Here is a 17,850-nt window from a genome sequence, read left to right on the forward strand (position 1 = left end):
AACTAAGAAAAGAAAATAAATGATACAGACTGAAACGAAACAATAAGTGCTAATGATGTTCACCAAATGGAGCCATAATGCGTGCAAGGATGTCGTCTCAGTACTTTACACCAGTCGGCCTCCCAGGTATTGGCATAACAAGGGGTGTCCTGCAGCAATACATGATTCCACCCCAAAACATGACTGAACCGCCTTGATAAGGGTGCAGTATACGATACAGTTAGAGTGTCAACCTTGCCCTTGTTGCCTCCATATACAAATATCAGTACTGTCAGGGTGGAGACTGATATGGGTCTCATCAGGAAAGTGCATTGTGTTCCACTGCTGCCTAATCCACAAAGAGTGGTTTTGTGCCAATGAAACATGAGCCCCTCTCCAAATCCGATTTAGAGCAGGAGCCTTGAGAGGTCGTCTAGCATGTAATCCCTGCTCATGGAGCCTATTTCGTAATGTTGGTGTTGACACCTGCACCCCTGTGGCTGTTTCTGTTTGAAACTGCCGCCGTAGACGTGTAACATTGTGTTGAGGATTTCTGCTTGCTGTTATACGCAGATATCGGTCCTACACACCTGTACCTCTGCGGCCACTTCTGGGACGGTCCTCAACTGATTCTGTTGCTAGAAACTTGTTCCAGATTCTAGGGACATCACTCTGACTCACAGCGACATTCGCTGCGACGTCCATCTGCCTCATTCCCTGCTCCATTAGAGTGACTATACAGAACCTCTGATCATACGTTTTCGTCTGAACTATCCTGAAGCACCACAACTCTTGTAATGACACACAGCACCAGTACTGCAATGCTTAAAAGTGGCATGGTTGCCATAGACTGCATAAAATGCCCTCTCACAATAGAAACATGGACTGTTTCTGCTAGAATTACATTACAAACCAATGTATTGATATCATAACATATTTCTGGATCACAACATTCAATATTAATGTTCCAGCAATATGCAACATTTATTTTTACCACTGTATATTATGCAAAGAGCAATATATATGTACAGTGGACGCCGCTTATTATGATCACTCTGGGATGCAGATAATTTGATAACATTAACCGGCTGATAACAGTAGCCGAAAAATAAAAATTGATAGGTAGCCTACTGTATTTATTCATAACCTACATGCACTACAATGAAACAGAAACCGGTACACAGCACTGCAATATCGTTAACTGTTTTCAGCTATGTAAAATAATCTCTAATTGTTGTTTGGTTCTGGTTGTCTCTCAAAAGTCCATTCATATCTAGCGCCTGTGCCATTTCAGCATTCGTTGGTGTTGGGGAAGTTTCGGCAACATCGTCATCATCAGCATCACTATCGTCTGCTCCGTGTTCTTCACCTCTCATATCTAATTCTGCGGAAGTAACTGCCTCACATGTCGTCTGTATCTTTTGCATCAGTAATTGATGCCCTCATCAATGTTCATCCATTCCTGAAATTCATCTTCCGTTATGCCTGTTGGACAAAGTTCAACATCCTCATCTACTTCTGGTAACTCTCTTAAAAATCCCCTACTAGAAACAGTTCCTTATTGTATGTGATGAGACATTATACCATGACATGGCTAGAAGATGCAGGGCATCGAGAAGGCTGGTTGTTTTGGCAAGGGCACTGGCACTAGTTTTAAGTGAGTCCTCTATACTTTCTAAGATTCTTGTGAGCATTTCATGGTGATAATACGCTTTCATGGTGCAAATGATTCCTTGATCGCATGGTTGAATTACTAAAGTCATTTTCGCCGGTAAGAAAACCACAGTGATTTTCTTGAGCTCACATTTCACAATGTGTGCTGCACAGTTGTCAACACCTTAACTATTTTACTGCTCAGCCTATTACCCACTTCAGCGGCCATTCTTTGAAAATCAGGGCAGTCATCCATGCATTAGAGTTGGAACAATAGTCCACTGGAAACTTACTGATGCCTTTAACCTGATGAATGCTACGCCCGCCTATAGACGGGCTGACGCGGCCGGTCCACCAGTGCTACGCCTGTCTATAGACGGTGCGCGAGAATTTTAATTTTTTTGAGTTTCCCGGTTCACTTTCGAGCGCGAATTTAATCTCTTACATGTTCTGCCATCTGTTGGGTATTATGTAGAACTAACTGATCAGAGATTACAGCTTCGGGAAGTAACTTAGCTTTTTGTAGTCTGTGGAGTTCATCTGAGATGTAAACAAACATGGCGGAACAACAATTTAGTTGTTCTTGCAGCGATGTTATTTCGGATCACAGTATCTTTCAGTTATTAACCACAGCGGAAAGTGGTGACAGAGATAATCATTTTAAGGAATTGTTAAGCGATTTTGAAAGTGAAAGTGATAGAGAGAGTGCCAAAAATATTGTATGCGAGAGAGAAACAGAGCCTCCTCCTAAACTAAAGAAGAAAAACATGACAAGTACAAAAGCTATTTTATCGCTAATTTCGTGGCGGATGGATTACTTTTCTTCATTAGAGTTTCAGATAACTGTGACAGGCTCTGAGGGCCAAGTAGTGTTTGATGACAACCCGAAAATAATTGATTTTTTAGAAACTTTTGTGCCAGTAGAGTTAGTGCAGATAGTTAAACAAATCGGCATCACAAATGACCAGTAGAAAACATTTAACTATCACCACATTCCAGGTTTGGAAAGTATTTTAAAATATCAACTTATATACTTCTAAGAAGTTACATGTATTAGTTGCCTACAGATTTTAGGAAATATTATTATTTTGGGCTCTTTACTTTGTATAAAGATAATGCATGCATGGGCACGTAAGTGTAATTTTGTTTTCTCTCAAAATAATATTGAACGTAATAGTAGGATTTTACATTTGCATTTAGATTTATAAACAACCAACATTTATAAACATTTTAAGCTAATCACCCCACTGATAAGTTAAAAATTGAGGCTTCTACAAAATTTTTTACATACGAATGAAAAAACTCAGCACTGAGGTACCAAACAGTCAACTGGTAACTCAGCACTTAAAAGGTTAAAGCAACATTGGTTCTTACGTTTCCCAACCACTAACAGTCTTTGCTTTTCACCCGACATACTCACAAAACATAAAACTCTTACTCGTTCCTTGGAGGTTTTACAGCCTTCAGCACATTCATATTTGAAGAAGTAAGTGTGTTCAGGCAAGGCGCGATAATACTCGCATACTTGAGAATGAAATCCTTGAAAACAAAGATAACATAAACCAAATTCATGATCACAATAAACGGAGGATTTTTGTTTTAGTATTTGTCCATACGGGACTCAATAAAAGTGATTAAATAATACGGTTGATAACATTACCTGTGATTACAATAAACAGTGTCCACTGTATATGATAATTGAAAAAAGTCTTAAGGGAAGTACCTTCAGGCATATCTGGGTTATGGATAGGCATGTGCACCAGGATATTCAATACCGTATTTCTCAGGATCCAAGCCGATCCTAAATGCAAGACAAACCCCACTTTTTCAGTAAAAAAAATTAAATCAGACTTAAAAAGTGTTTTGTGAAATTTTATTTATTACAAATTTCAAATTTAATTTTAGAAATAAAATAAACACACACAAGTATCATGTAAAGCCTACCTACTTCCCTAATCATTTCATTCGAGGTATCTGATACAGCCTTTGAAAGTTCACAGAATTCCTTTTAGCGAGCCCGCATTCCTATCGCATCTCGTGTTATTATCATTCCGCCCTTGCATTTTTCGCACACATTTCTCACAATTTCATGTTCGACTTCTTTAAAGCGTCCTTGTTGCGGACCATTGAATGCCTTTCCTGTACAGTATGCATTTGTAGACCAGCTTTGTCTTCACGCCAATGTGAACTTTGGCTCTAGTTATGCCATATTTTCTTGCTGCTGCACAATTATTCTTCATTTCCGTGTGTTTAATAACCATTAACTTAAAATTGGCAGCATAATAGCAATGAGAACCCATAGAAAATTTGCCGGCAATACCTGCTCCACATGTCTACAATATGACCATCGCGAAAATATTTCTTTTGTCTATGAAACAGTTACTTTTACTAAGCGTCACGTACAGTATAATAACTCTTGTCACTGAGTAACCATGGTCTTTCTAAAAATTCTAAGGGCCGCATCCTTGCTGTTCCAATTCGAATGACATTACCTGTGCAGCTGAAGCTCGGCAGTACGGTACATTAGCTCAAGAGAGTAGGCCTTATGTTTTGATGCCACTCTGCGGATTTGAGAAACGTATTTGTAGAGGCTAACAGACTGCCATTCTGCACTATTTTCCGAGAACTAGTGACCCGGTGTGTAGTATCTGGTAAGGGTCCCAGCTCAGGGTTACGAGTGAAGACCTCAACGACATCAACGGCGGAGAGGGTGACCTTCGGTACGGCGGAGATGTTGGAAGAGGCAGCCCTGTACATGGGGATTAATACGTGTACAACACACAAAGGGCACGACGGTTCCACATGTTAGTGGCGGTACCCCGACAGCGTCTGTTCCCCATGTTAGGGGCGGCTGAATCGCAACTCACGAACACGTCTGGCAAGCGTGGTGTTTTGTTGCCGAACACCTTCCATAAACTCCTATGACTTCGAATTTTCAAACGAAACTACCCCAGGTGAGTAGAGTGAAAGACTCAGAATCTCACACTGACAATACGTCAGTCTGCCTCAAGGATTCTGGGGGAGGCAAAAATTCGAAAAGAACGACTAAAAAAGTAAGAATAGCCACATACAACATAAGAACTATGAGACTAGCTGAAGACCTTGAAAGGCTAGAACAAGAACTGCATGACATAAAATGGGATATTCTGGGTATTTGTGAGACTCGCCTTCAAGGAGAAAAAGCTGAGACCCTTCCATCAGGTCATGTCATCTTACGTAATAACGGGGATGCTTCTACACATGGGGTTGCTATTCTTGTCAATAAAAATATCAAAGAATTCATACACAAGATGATTTGTGTCTCTTTCAGAGTGATATATATCGTCCTCAAATTGAATAGTAAATTCTCCATACAAGTCATACATGTCTATGCTCCAACCAGTACTTCTGACGAAGAGGCAGTGGAACAGCTGTATGAAGATATCACCAAAGCGAAAAATTCAGAAAAGACACAACTCTGTATCATCATTGGAGACTTCAATGCAAAAGTGGGTCAAAAGGAAATCGGAGACCCAGAGAACAAAAAGAGGAGAAAGATTGCTAGAATATCTCACAGCCGAAAATCTCTATTGCATGAATACTTTCTTTAAAAAGCCCATCCAACGAAAATGGACATGGAAGAGCCCCGATGGACAAACCAAGAATGAGATAGATTTTATCCTGACCAACAAGAAGAAATATTGTACAGATGTTACTGTTCTCAATAGATTTGATACAGGAAGCGACCATAGGCTAGTTCGAGCAACCTTTACATTTGACCTCAAACTTGAACGGTCCAAAATGACAAGGGGGTACACTTTTCCAAGAGTAGAGGACTTAGAAACACATCAATCATCATTTCAACAAGCTCTTACCAAAAAACTTAACCCAACAGAAGATTTGAAATACTTGGACGTGAACGAACTTAATGAGAAAATTACAGTCAGTATTTTTTTGCTAGGGGCTTTACGTCGCACCGACACAGATAGGTCTTATGGCGACGATGGGATAGGAAAGGCCTAGGAGTTGGAAGGAAGCGGCCGTGGCCTTAATTAAGGTACAGCCCCAGCATTTGTCTGGTGTGAAAATGGGAAACCACGGAAAACCATCTTCAGGGCTGCCGATAGTGGGATTCGAACCTACTATCTCCCGGATGCAAGCTCACAGCCGCGCGCCTCTACGCGCACGGCCAACTCGCCCGGTACAGTCAGTATTCAAAATGCAGCAAAGGAGATACCATTGAAGAAAACTAATAAGAAGAGCCGACTTTCACTCAATACCATGCAGCTCATTAAGGACAGGAAGACAATGGACAGGGATACAGCAGAATACAAAAATCTTAACAAGACCATTCGCAAGGAAATAAGAAAAGATCTAAGGAAATTTAATAATAACATGATCATGCAGACAATTGAAGAAAATAAGAAGATTTTAAAGAACAGCATGTCTACAGGAAGACCAAAAATTACAAAACTTAAGAACCAAAATGGAGAAATAGTCACAGATAGGCAAAACATTACTGAAGTTATTAGAGATTTCTACTACAAGCTGTATACATCAACCATTAATAAACCATCCAGTGATGAACAACTAGCCCAGAATTATACACATGAAGTAATACCGGAAGTAACCACTGCTGAGATTGAAAATGCTCTTAAACAACTAAGGAATAAAAAATCCCCTGGGGAGGATAAAATAACGAATGAAACGCTGAAATTAGGTGGAAGAGATCTGCTAGAAGCCATGAACAAGTGTATTAACTCTGGAAGAATACCAGAAAATTGGAAAAATGCTGAAGTGATACTTCTCTTCAAGAAAGGTGATAAGGAAAATTTAGAGAACTATCGTCCTGTGAGTTTGTTATCACACCTTTACAAGCTCCTGAATAAAATTGTAACCAACCGCCTCACAAGAGAACTGGATTTTTATCAACCTGCCGAGCAAGCGGGATTTCGTAAAGGTTTCTCAACTGTTGAACACATCCAGACTATTCGTCTTCTTCTTGAGAAAACCACTGAATACAACATCAAGATTCATCTGGCCTTCATTGATTATAAAAAAGCTTTTGACTCAGTGGAGATCTGGGCAATCATGAAGGCACTTCAAAATGCCATGATAAACTCAAGGTATATAAAGCTTCTGGAAAAGATTTATGATCAAGCAACAATGGTAGTCAGAGTGGACGAAGACCTCATCACCGATAAAATCCCAGTTGGCAAAGGAGTTCGACAAGGTGACACAATCTCTCCAAAGCTGTTTACCCTTGCCTTGGAAGATGTATTCAAAACCCTTCATTGGGATAATAAAGGAATAAAAATAAACGGGTTATATTTGAACCACCTGCGTTTTGCCGATGAGATTGTGCTCATAAGTGAAAATCTAGATGAGCTAGAAAGCATGATCCAAGAATTAAAAACTGCTTCTGCTAAGATTGGTTTGGAAATGAACATTAATAAAACGAAAATACTAAGCCCAGAGAGTCGACCACTTAAAATGGGAAACCAATATATAGAAGCTGTCGATGAGTACATCTATCTTGGACACAAGATAAAACTTGGAAAAGACAACCAACGTGCAGAAATTCCTCGCAGAATAGGTATGAGTTGGACTGCATTCCGAAAACTAAGATTCATCCTCACCAACAAGGATGTTCCAATTAACCTGAAGACCAAGGTTTATAATACGTGCGTGCTGCCAGTTACAACTTACGGTCTGGAAACGATGACTCTGACGATGGAAAGTGCTCGCAAGCTTCAGCGAACACAACGAGCCATGGAGCGACAGATGCTAGGGATCAGCCTTAGGATAAGATCCGTTCAGAGGACATCAGGAGAAGAACTAATGTAACAGACATCCTAGAGATAGTAGCAAGACTAAAATGGCAATGGGTAGGACACGTAGCTCGACAAGACTACAACAGGTGGACCTCTAGGATTGTTCACTGGAGACCATGGGGACACAAGAGAGGCATTGGAAGACCCCTGAAGAGATGGCTGGAACACGCTGGTTCCAAGTGGCTCAAGACCGAAGACGATGGAAGCACATGGAAGAGGCCTATATCCAGCAGTGGATTGAAATAGGCTAGAAAAGAAGAAGAAGAAGAGTGTCATAGAGGCACGCCGTGGCTAGCAATGTATAATAAAGACACCGAAGTTGATGGTCGAGTTATGCGAATGTGAGGGGGTGAAGGGAAGCTTGATTGCTTGATTGATGCTTGTTTAAAGGGGCCTAACATCTAGGTTATCGGCCCCTAATGGTACGAAATGAGACAAAATGAAATGACAAGTTAAAAACACAAAATCCTCCACTGACCACAATTCAAAACGTGAAGACGAAAAATGAATGGATAGATATGAATTTAAAACGATCAGTGGAACCGACCCACAGTGCCTCACACGCACAGAAGCTGGCGTAGAACAATAGTATTAATGACCAAGGGACTGCCTCTATAGCACGATACTGAAACGATGGTGCTTACAGTCGATGATGATGATGATGCTTGTTTAAAGGGGTCGAACATCGAAGTCATCGGCCCCTATGGTACGAAATGAGACGAAATGAAATGACAACTTAAAAGTACAAAATCCTCCACTGACCAGAATTCAAAGCATGAGGACGAAGAATGAATGGATGGACGGATATGAATTTAAAACTATCAGTGGATCCGACCCGCAATGCCTTACATTCACAGAAACTGATGTAAAACAATATGATTACTGACCAAGGGACTGCTGCTATAGCATAACACTGAATTGATGATGCTTGCAGTCTAAAGGTGGTCCAAAATCCAAGTTATCGGCCCCTCATAACGGTACTTATCGCTAGGAAAGTAGAACCATAGTATTTGTCATGTTGCGGTACAAATCGAAAGTAGCAGAGACTCGCGGTATTCCACACATCATAGTACTACTCACAGGTTATGAAATTCAACATATGGTTTTCTCACTTTGCGGCACCATTTACAGGCAACGCAAACCTATGGTGTTCATCACATAAAAGTACTAACCACAGGGACCTGCACTATCCTGTGGTGTTCCTCATATAGTGGGTACTAATCATAGGCAATGCAGAACTATGGTAGCTATTATCCCATGGTCCTGTTCATATGGTGGTACTAATCACAGGTACTGCAAAAGCCGACCGCACGGTGCTCCTGTGTGCTACTAATCACAAATCTATTTGGTACCTAATATAGTGGTACTACGCGCAAGTAAAAACGACCTCCGCGTGGTGGTACTAATCACAAGTAGTTTCATGGTTCCAGGACAATCACCCCCTTGGTCGCCCCTTTTAGTCGCCTCTTACGACAGGCAGGGGATACCGTGGGTGTATCCTTTGTCTGCGTCCCCCACCCACAGGGGGTGCTTACAGTCGAAAGGAGTCCAAAATCCAAGTCATCGGCCTCTCGTAATGGTACTTATCGCTAGAAAGATAGAACCATGGTATTTGTCATGTTGCGGTACTAATCAAGAGTAGCGTAGGTGGTACCCAACATAGTGGTACTATGCGCAAGTAAAAGCGACCCAGGGTGTTCCCCACGTGGTTGTACTAATCACTAGTAGATTCATGGTTCTAATTTGATCATCCCTTGGTCACCCCTTTTAGTCGTCTCTTACAACAGGCAGGGGATACCGTGGGTGAATTCGTCTGCGTCCTCCACTCACAAAAAAGAAGGAAAAAGTAGGGATATGTAACTTCGAAAAATGAAGTAACGGACGAAGAAAGACAAGGGCCACGAAGGGCAGGAAAATGAAAGACTCCCTAGGCCTCAAATGCGCTAACACCATTGGCATCGGAAAAGAACAAGAGTTGACCAAGGGAGGTCGGACAGGATAGATGAAAGTGAGGAGCCTGGCACAAGTGGAAGCAATGCCAGGAGTCAGCTAAGGGCCCCGTGGTCGCCAACCCACACTTCCAAGTCGAGAGCCCCTGGGGCCCCTTTTATTCGTCGCCTCTTACGACAGGCAGGGGATACCGTGGGTGTATTCTTCACACAGGGGGTGTGAAGGGAAGCAGCGTGGTTACTGTTAAACTGCAAATGCAAGATGACCAGTGATTTTTCACATGAAATTCTGAGAAAAAAATAATGTTTTGAATTAGGAGAAATATGGTACTTATAAATTAGCCGCGTATGACATGAAACTACATTCATGATATTTGTATCAAGAAGTGTACATAGGAGCTTCTCAGTAAAATCATTTGGACAATGTCTGGAATGTTTTGCCACTTCTAGTATGATACAGATGTTGATTCCCAGAGGGAACTTAAAATATTTGTCCTGAATGAGTAAATTTATAATACCAATATTTACTCATTCAGGACAAATATTTTAAGTTCCCTATGGGAATCAACATCTGTATCATCTGATGGCCAGGCAGGCATCAATTTTTGGAAATGAGACATAGCTCTCATAGTGCATTGGCACTGCTGGTGGCTTCAAGTAGCCTATGCAGTGGCCTCCATGGTATGCACTAGCCATGCGTCTTGGGTGGTGTGCTATGTCCCAACTGACGAGCCTAACTCAGCACACGAGGGCGAAACGCAGGCAACCAATGAATGAGTTAGCCGGAAAATTTATAATGTCCAATAACGGACCATTATATTGGTATTATCACTTCTAGTATGTCGCTGAATGCGCTGACAGTAGCACGATAACAACGAAAGCCAAGTCCTGTAGATGATATATTTTATTAAAAGTACAACAATCATTCACCATTCTGAAGATAAATTTTATGAGCCTTCATGCATGAATACAGGAATTGCAAACAATTTAGTACTCACCTGTATGGTCGAACCCACAACTGTACTCTTTCAAGTTCCCAAATCCTCTGTAGCATAGTTAGCAGCTGAGAAGCAAGCAGCTCTTGCCTAAGGTCATCACCACATTTGACAATGATGGACAGAAGACGCCAAGATGCCAAATGACCATAAGGAGATGTTTCTCGTACACGACGCTCCTTCTCTTCCCACGGTTCCTTGAGTGCAGCAGCTGATGGATCTTCTGGATCATGAGTGAAAGCTTGCCTCCGAGAATCATGCAAAGATTCAGATAAACGTCTCCTGATATCACCAGCAGCAATAAAAACAGGAGGTTCCCGAGAATCACTGGACTCTTGACTGAGCTGAGATATTGTATCCCTATCCATTGGCTTGCGCAGCTGCATATACTACAAGAGAAATTATTAATATCAGGGTTTCATAGCAACATAACATTTTAATCTTAAAATATTACTCTGGACAAAAAAAAAAAAAAAAAAAAAAAAAAAAAGGAATACTCAGAACAGAACTTTCCTTGTTTCATGAAAATAAATTTATAGACTTAACTGTCCATCAGCAGTATGTTTAATATGCTTAACATGAAATACGTGGTAGTTCATAGGATTCACAGGAGATGGGATACATCGGGATGAGTAAACCAACCAATCTTAAAGTTGTGGCATCAATATAGAGATAAGGGCATTATCAACATGATGGAAAAACGTTTATGACGGGAAAATGTTTAGCTACTGCTTATAATTTGCGTTTAGCTCAGCCTCGCCAATACAAGAGCATGGAAAACCATCGAAGCGTGCTAAATTCCTATATTATAAATGAAAAGAATGCTTCTTTGCTGCTAGGAAGTTATTTCAACTCCTTAATTCCTAAATCCTACATGACCAATACGAGTTTCTTCATTTTTCCCTACTACAAGTATATAAAATCTGCTAGATCTAGAAGAGAAACCATAACACTGGCACCACTGGTTTGGAACACACTCCCAGTGAAAGGAAGTACTGTTTGAAGTTCCTATCTTTGCACAAAAATTTCTCTTTTCAGCTTATATTTTCCCCTCACATTATTTGCGAGTTTAGTTTGATATTTTTTCTGTGTTGAAGAAAGGGTTGGCAATTTCTAGGGGAATAAAAATCCTTTCACCTATCAAGAAATTTAAAGAAATTTAACAAACCTGTTCTAGTCAACTTCGTGGAAAACCTTTTATATTGCTCTAGTGTCTAGTCTCAAAATCTTTCTGACCTTAGTCAGAGGATTTCACTTCACATCCCTTTTCTCCTCTAGCAGCTGTACATGAAGGGATAGTGTTGGTGAATGACACAGAAAGTCCACAACTAGAATGTGACCATGTTATTTTGCCAAGATGTGGGAAATGATCATAACGTACAAAAAAAAAAAAAAAAAAAGCTTTTCATGATAAAATAACATTATAAATACAAGTTCTTTTAAATGCTTCAATGATGGAGGGCGCGTGACCATGTGACTTAAGGTTAGAACTGTGCCTCATGAAATAAAATCAAACTTTGCCCATACTGATAACAAATGAATAGTTATAACCATTAATGTTTTTTATCATCTGTAGACCCTAAAGTTGTTCTTGATAAAGCCTCGGCATTTGCTTGGTGTGAAAATGAGAAATGCCAGTATACTATTTCAAGGATATAGACAGTGGGATTTAAATCGGACAAGTTTACAGCTCCAAGATCAGAAACAAATAGGCAACTACCTCAGTTCAATAATAACTTTAACTCTTTGTATTCTGAAGTTAGCACTTCATCTATACCAACACGCTGCTGCAGCTCGTATGTCGACAATTACTCAAACTTATGTTTCTGTAATTTACTGCTTTCTGTTGGCTAACTTATGAAGCCATTATTCTGAACCATCCCCCAAGTACTTATGGATTACGTCCATTTTCCTTGTAGAGCTTCACTTTATCCAGTCACTACAGTGTATTGTTCTTGGAATTATTAGTACATTCAGTAGACGGAAGTTTTCTGTTCAGTTTAATGTTTTAAGAAATGTATTGTCTTCTAAGCTAGCGAATAAGTGATTGTTTTGTTCTTATTAATGTTGGAATTTCTTTCGCTAGGTCTGGTGGATTTTTATACTGCATTGTATTCAGGAGCATCTCGTTGGAATGGTGCAAGTTTGTTCACCTCATCACTCGTGCTTGTGTACTTCAGTGGTGTGATAAAAGTTCACTTTGTGTGTTGTTACAACCTACTTTATTGTTTTTTTCACAATGGATAAGAAATAAGTATAGCAGATAACAAACAATGACAAGTTGAAATTTATTCAAGACTAATCCTTACAAGATACATTCGCGTCAGACCTTTCTTGATCTTCAATAACTAATGCATAGTAAAACTTAGCCATTCTCTTGATGACTTCTAGAATAGATGCCTAGATCTAAGTGATAACCATTTGGTAAATTCGTAAGCCGGAGGTAGAAACTAACTAGGAATACGGGTAGGAGACGTCCTCTGCGTAAGTTAGGTATTTCCACTAGCATAAATCGGTGATCTTTCTCTAATGCGGAACCCACAGCCCATAAACTTTGAATAGCGAGAAATGTGATTATATTTGAACTAGCCTGGATCTCATGCGACTCGACCTGGACGCAGGAACGACGCAATACTGTATACAGTATATCTGAGCTTTAGAACAAATGACTCTTCATTGCAACCGCCTTAGGCCTCTTCATAAATTCTGAACTAAATTTATGCTCAAAGCCTTGCTGAAGAGATTTGTTGTTTTCCAGAATTCCTTTTTGGGCAGCATTTATCTGGTCTGTGTATTTAATTCTTGTAAATATGCTAAAAGTATTCTAACAGTCAACATTGCTATGTGAGAAATTATACAACAAAAAGCATAACGTTAGAGATTCTGTCACATTTAAGATCACAATCAGCTGTTTGGATTTGTCCTGCCAGTGCACAACGAACATCAATTATCTCCAGTCATGTAGAGGAAAAACATGGGATTTTCAAACAATACAAGAATACTAAATCTGCTCTTAGAATCGGGAGATAAGTATCTGCGATCAAGAAAGTAGGATGAAGGACCAAAAATCGGGACTCCCCCACTTAAATCCGGGGAATTGGTACATCTGGTCATGTAATTCACGTGACTAATGAAGACATCAAGCACAGGGCTACAAACAATCCAGTCAAAAAAGAGATGTGGAGGGAGAAGGTGGCAACTTCTTATAACTGGCATGGAGTAGGTAGAAATAATTATCACCATATATATGCAAATAATCTTCGCCGTCGGATAAACCCCCTCCCTAATTTTACAATTATAAGAATTAAAGTAAGGTCAACCTATTCAATACAAATTAATATCCTACGACCTTAATTTTAGGCAAGAACATTTTGAAAAAATTATTGAGCGCATTTGTGCAGCTTTGTTTTATTTACAGTGAAACCTCAGTGCCTTCCTCATTCAAGTTTACCCGCTTAGCACGTCGTAAATTCGAACTCCTGATTCTCATCGTATTAAATCTATATAAAAAATACCTCACTCATTGGCGTCATGAATTTTCCCTATCACCGCTTAGTATGATCACATTTTTCCTAAACCTGAAAATGTTACCGTATTTGTCAACCCTTCTGAAAGAAACGTGATGTCCAATTCGGGTAAGAGCTGTCGCCACAGTAGCATGATTGCGGGAAAGGCCTTCCTGAACTTCAAAGGATAAGTTGTACTTTCGGGGAGCAAGCCGTTAGCCTCAGGAATGTTCAGTTTTGCTTGCCGGTTATCAGCAAGATTACTGAATAGCAGGGTGAGCCTGTTTGTTCTTGTATTTTGCATTCCATTCAGAAGGTAGAAATTTATTTCGTGTTGAGTGGTACAGTGAAGTGTAGCTAATATTTAGAGCCCTGCACGGATGTGGATATCCGCGGAGTTAATGTCTTGGCAAATACAAACTGTATAGCAGTGCGGATAATTTTGCTAGTAATTTCTAAATAATGACGTTTATTGATTTTCACTCAGGTATACTCTTATTTTTGCTTGTGGTTAAGCGACCCTTGACACTGGTATGGGAGAACAGTGATATATAAAGAATCTTGAGACCATAAAGCCGGAAATCTGACCTAAGCCTAGCTGACTCATAAACCCTCATAAACCTGTGACTGTAGGGGTTCTGGTGCCGGTGTCAGGCCTATTGTATTATGTTAAAAGATCTATCCTTTTCAATATCTTGGGTGTAATATACTGTAGTTAAATATTTACAATATCCGCGGATAACCATTTTGCGGATGCGGGTGCGGATGAAAGAAGTGGGGATGCGGATATTATTTTGTATATGGAAAATGTTGTAAAATTCCTTACTACCGAGCTTGATAGCTGCAGTCGTTTAAGTGCGGCCAGTATCCAGTATTTGGGAGATAGTAGGTTCGAACCCCACTGTCGGCAGCCCTGAAAATGGTTTTCTGTGGTTTCCCATTTTCACACCAGGCAAATGCTGGGCTGTACCTTAATTAAGGGCACAGCCGCTTCCTTCCCACTCCTAGCCCTTTTCTGTCCCATCGTCGCCGTAAGACCTATCTGTGTCGGTGCGACATAAAACAACTAGGAAAAAAAAAAATTCCTTACTAATCAAGACAAACTTAAAATCTGCCAGAAAGTCGACTGGCATAAGCGCGTGGAGGTCGCGAATGTTGAAACTTGCACCTTCGAGTTTTGACTCGATCACTCAAGTTGGTTGAAGTTTTGTTCGATTCAAAATAACGGCCAAAGTCATTCCTCGCAGCTGCACATGGTCGAATGTAACCTCCAATTCAGCGTCTAAGTGTGTGACCAGAAAATAATGTTTAATAACCCACTGCTCCGAAATAAAAGGCTTCTACTAACATTTGTTTTAGAAAGAGTGTGATCTGCAATAATAGTTCGATATTTTTGTTGGCCCCTGTGCACGTGTTTTCGATTTGTTGTCTGGTGTTTTTCATACCTTTCAGTGTACCGGTCCTTGTTATTTTATAATCCCCAGCAGAAAAGGATATTCATATTTGTTCTCTCGTGTTTCTCACACCTTTTAGAAATGGTAGATAGGTACTGTACCCGCGGATACATGATGTACAATGCCCTCACGTCGGAAAAAATTGTATCTAGCGTTTCCATATCCCTGCTGGATAGTTTTTATTCGTATATTCATCAGTACATTTTCTCGCTCAACACGTTCTTTTTCCTTGTCCCCTACAGAAACGTCTTAATGAGGTTTCACTGTATATTGAAAACTTTAAATACTACAATACCAATTTAGTTGGTCCATTATTGGACATTATAAATTTTCCAGCTAACTCATTCCTCGTTGCCAGCGTTTTGCCCCAGTGTGCCAAGATAGGCTCATCAGTTGGTAAATGGCACACCCACCAAGACGCATGGCTAGTGCATACCGTGGAGGCCACTGTGTAGGATACTAGGAGCCACCGGCAATTTTCAAAAATTGATGCCTGCCTGGCCATCAGATGACAAAGATGTTGATTCCCTACCATTTAAATACTATAGTACAATAAATTATAAAATTAGGAATCAATTCATCACATTGTACCCTGACAATGGTCAGCATCAGTATCAAGGTATTATTTTCAGAGGGTCCCAGATTCAATTCCCGGCTGGATCAGGGAGTTTAATCGCATATGGTCAATTCCTCTGGTTCAGGGACTTGGTATTTGTGTCTGTCCCTATACTGTCATCTTCATACACAACACACCACACAGCAATCACCACAGAACAGTGACTACACAACCCTCCAATCACATACTGTACTACAACTCTTGTCTTCATCATACTTTCTTCTTACAGCACAATTACCAATTTGCTCTGCGTCTTTAATAATGTGGAACTCTTTGTTTTAGTCGTGAATGCCCTATAATGAGAACTCTTTTCTTTTTGCTATTTGCTTTATGTGCACCGACGCAGATAGGTCTTATGGCGACGATGGGATAGGAAAAGCTTAGGAATGGGAAGGAAGCGGCCGTGGCCTTAATTAAGGTACAGCCCCAGCGTTTGCCTGGTGTGAAAATGGGAAACTACAGAAAACCATCTTCAGGACTGCCGACAGTGGGGTTTGAACCCACTATCTCCCGGATGCGAGCTCAAAGATGCGCGCCCCTAACCGCACGGCCAACTCGCCCGGTTACCGAGAACTCGCCGGCAATCCTTAACACTTGCCACTACTAAAACTGATGCTGTGTGTGGCACACTTCTCAGTTGTGGCAGGAATGAACTTTAGAAAAGATATATATACAGTAAAACCTCGTTAAGACGTTTCTGCAGGGGACAAGGAAAAAGAACGTGTTTAGTGAGAAAACTTACTACTAAATACGTGAATAAAAACTATCGAGAAGAGATATGGAAAACACTCGATAAGATTTTTTCCAACACTATCGAGAAGAGAGATGGAAACACTAGATAAGATTTTTCCCAACACGATGCATTTTATGTCGTATATCTGCGGGTACCCTACGGTGAAAACTATATCTAACTATATTAAAAGATGTGAAAAATACTAGAGAACAAATGAAAACGTTTTCTCCTAGGGATTATAAGATAACAGTGCATTAAAATGTGTGAAAAACATCAGAGAACAAATTTGAAAACATTTGCACGGTGGCCCATGAAAATATCAAGTATTATTGCAGATCACACTCCTTCTAAATCAAATGGTAGTATAAGCCTTTTATTTCGGAATAGTGGGTTATTAAACATTTTCTGGTTTAGAAAAATTGGAGGTTGAACTCAACCATGTGCAACTGCGAGTTTGGCCACCATTTTGAATACGACGAAACTCCAATTCAACCAACTCGAAGGTACGAATTTCGACATCCGCGCTACCTCTGCCAACTTAAAGATGTGTGTGCCAGTCCACTTTCTGATAGATTTTAATTTTGTCTTCATTTAGTAAGGAATTTCATGACTTTTTTCTTGAATCCATAAATAGGCTGTCACAAGACACGTATGCACCACGCTAGTCAACTTCACACGATTATGTTCCTAATCCAGATGCAGGCTATTAGGCGACAAATATTTGCTACGCTTCACTGTACCACTCAATAACAAAATAAATTTTTAACTTCTGAATGGAATGCGAAATACAAGCACAAACAGGCTCACTGTGTTATTCAGCAATCTTGCTGATAATCAGCAAGCAGAACTGAACATTCCGGCTTGCTCCCTGAAAGGGCAACTTATCCTGTGAAGTTCAGCAATTCAAGGCCTTTTCCCATTATCACGCAACTGTGGCGAGGGCTCTTTCTTACCTGAGTTGGAAATCACATTCCTTTCACAAGGAATGACAAAACATTTTCAGGGCTAGGAAAAATGTGATCATACTAAGTGGTAATAGCAAAAATTCGTGATGCAATAAGTGAGGTATTTTTATATACATTTCATACTAAGTGGTAATAGCAAAAATTTGTGATGCAATAAGTGAGGTATTTTTATATACATTTCATACGA

General features: G+C 40.2%; 1 protein-coding gene across 5 annotated transcripts in view; it reads right to left on the reverse strand.

The window, feature by feature from the left end:
• fwd (phosphatidylinositol 4-kinase beta fwd) overlaps window positions 1-17,850 on the reverse strand; it is a 374,395-nt gene that overhangs the window by 120,986 nt on the left and 235,559 nt on the right. For all 5 annotated transcript variants that reach the window (XM_067136952.2, XM_067136953.2, XM_067136951.2 and 2 more), the window contains exon 9: window positions 10,393-10,778. In XM_067136952.2, the coding sequence (XP_066993053.1) occupies window positions 10,393-10,778 (386 nt within the window). The remainder of the gene's footprint in view (window positions 1-10,392; window positions 10,779-17,850) is intronic.

The sequence above is a fragment of the Anabrus simplex genome, chromosome 1 (genome assembly GCF_040414725.1).
Source record: "Anabrus simplex isolate iqAnaSimp1 chromosome 1, ASM4041472v1, whole genome shotgun sequence".
NCBI classification, from domain to species: domain Eukaryota; kingdom Metazoa; phylum Arthropoda; class Insecta; order Orthoptera; family Tettigoniidae; genus Anabrus; species Anabrus simplex.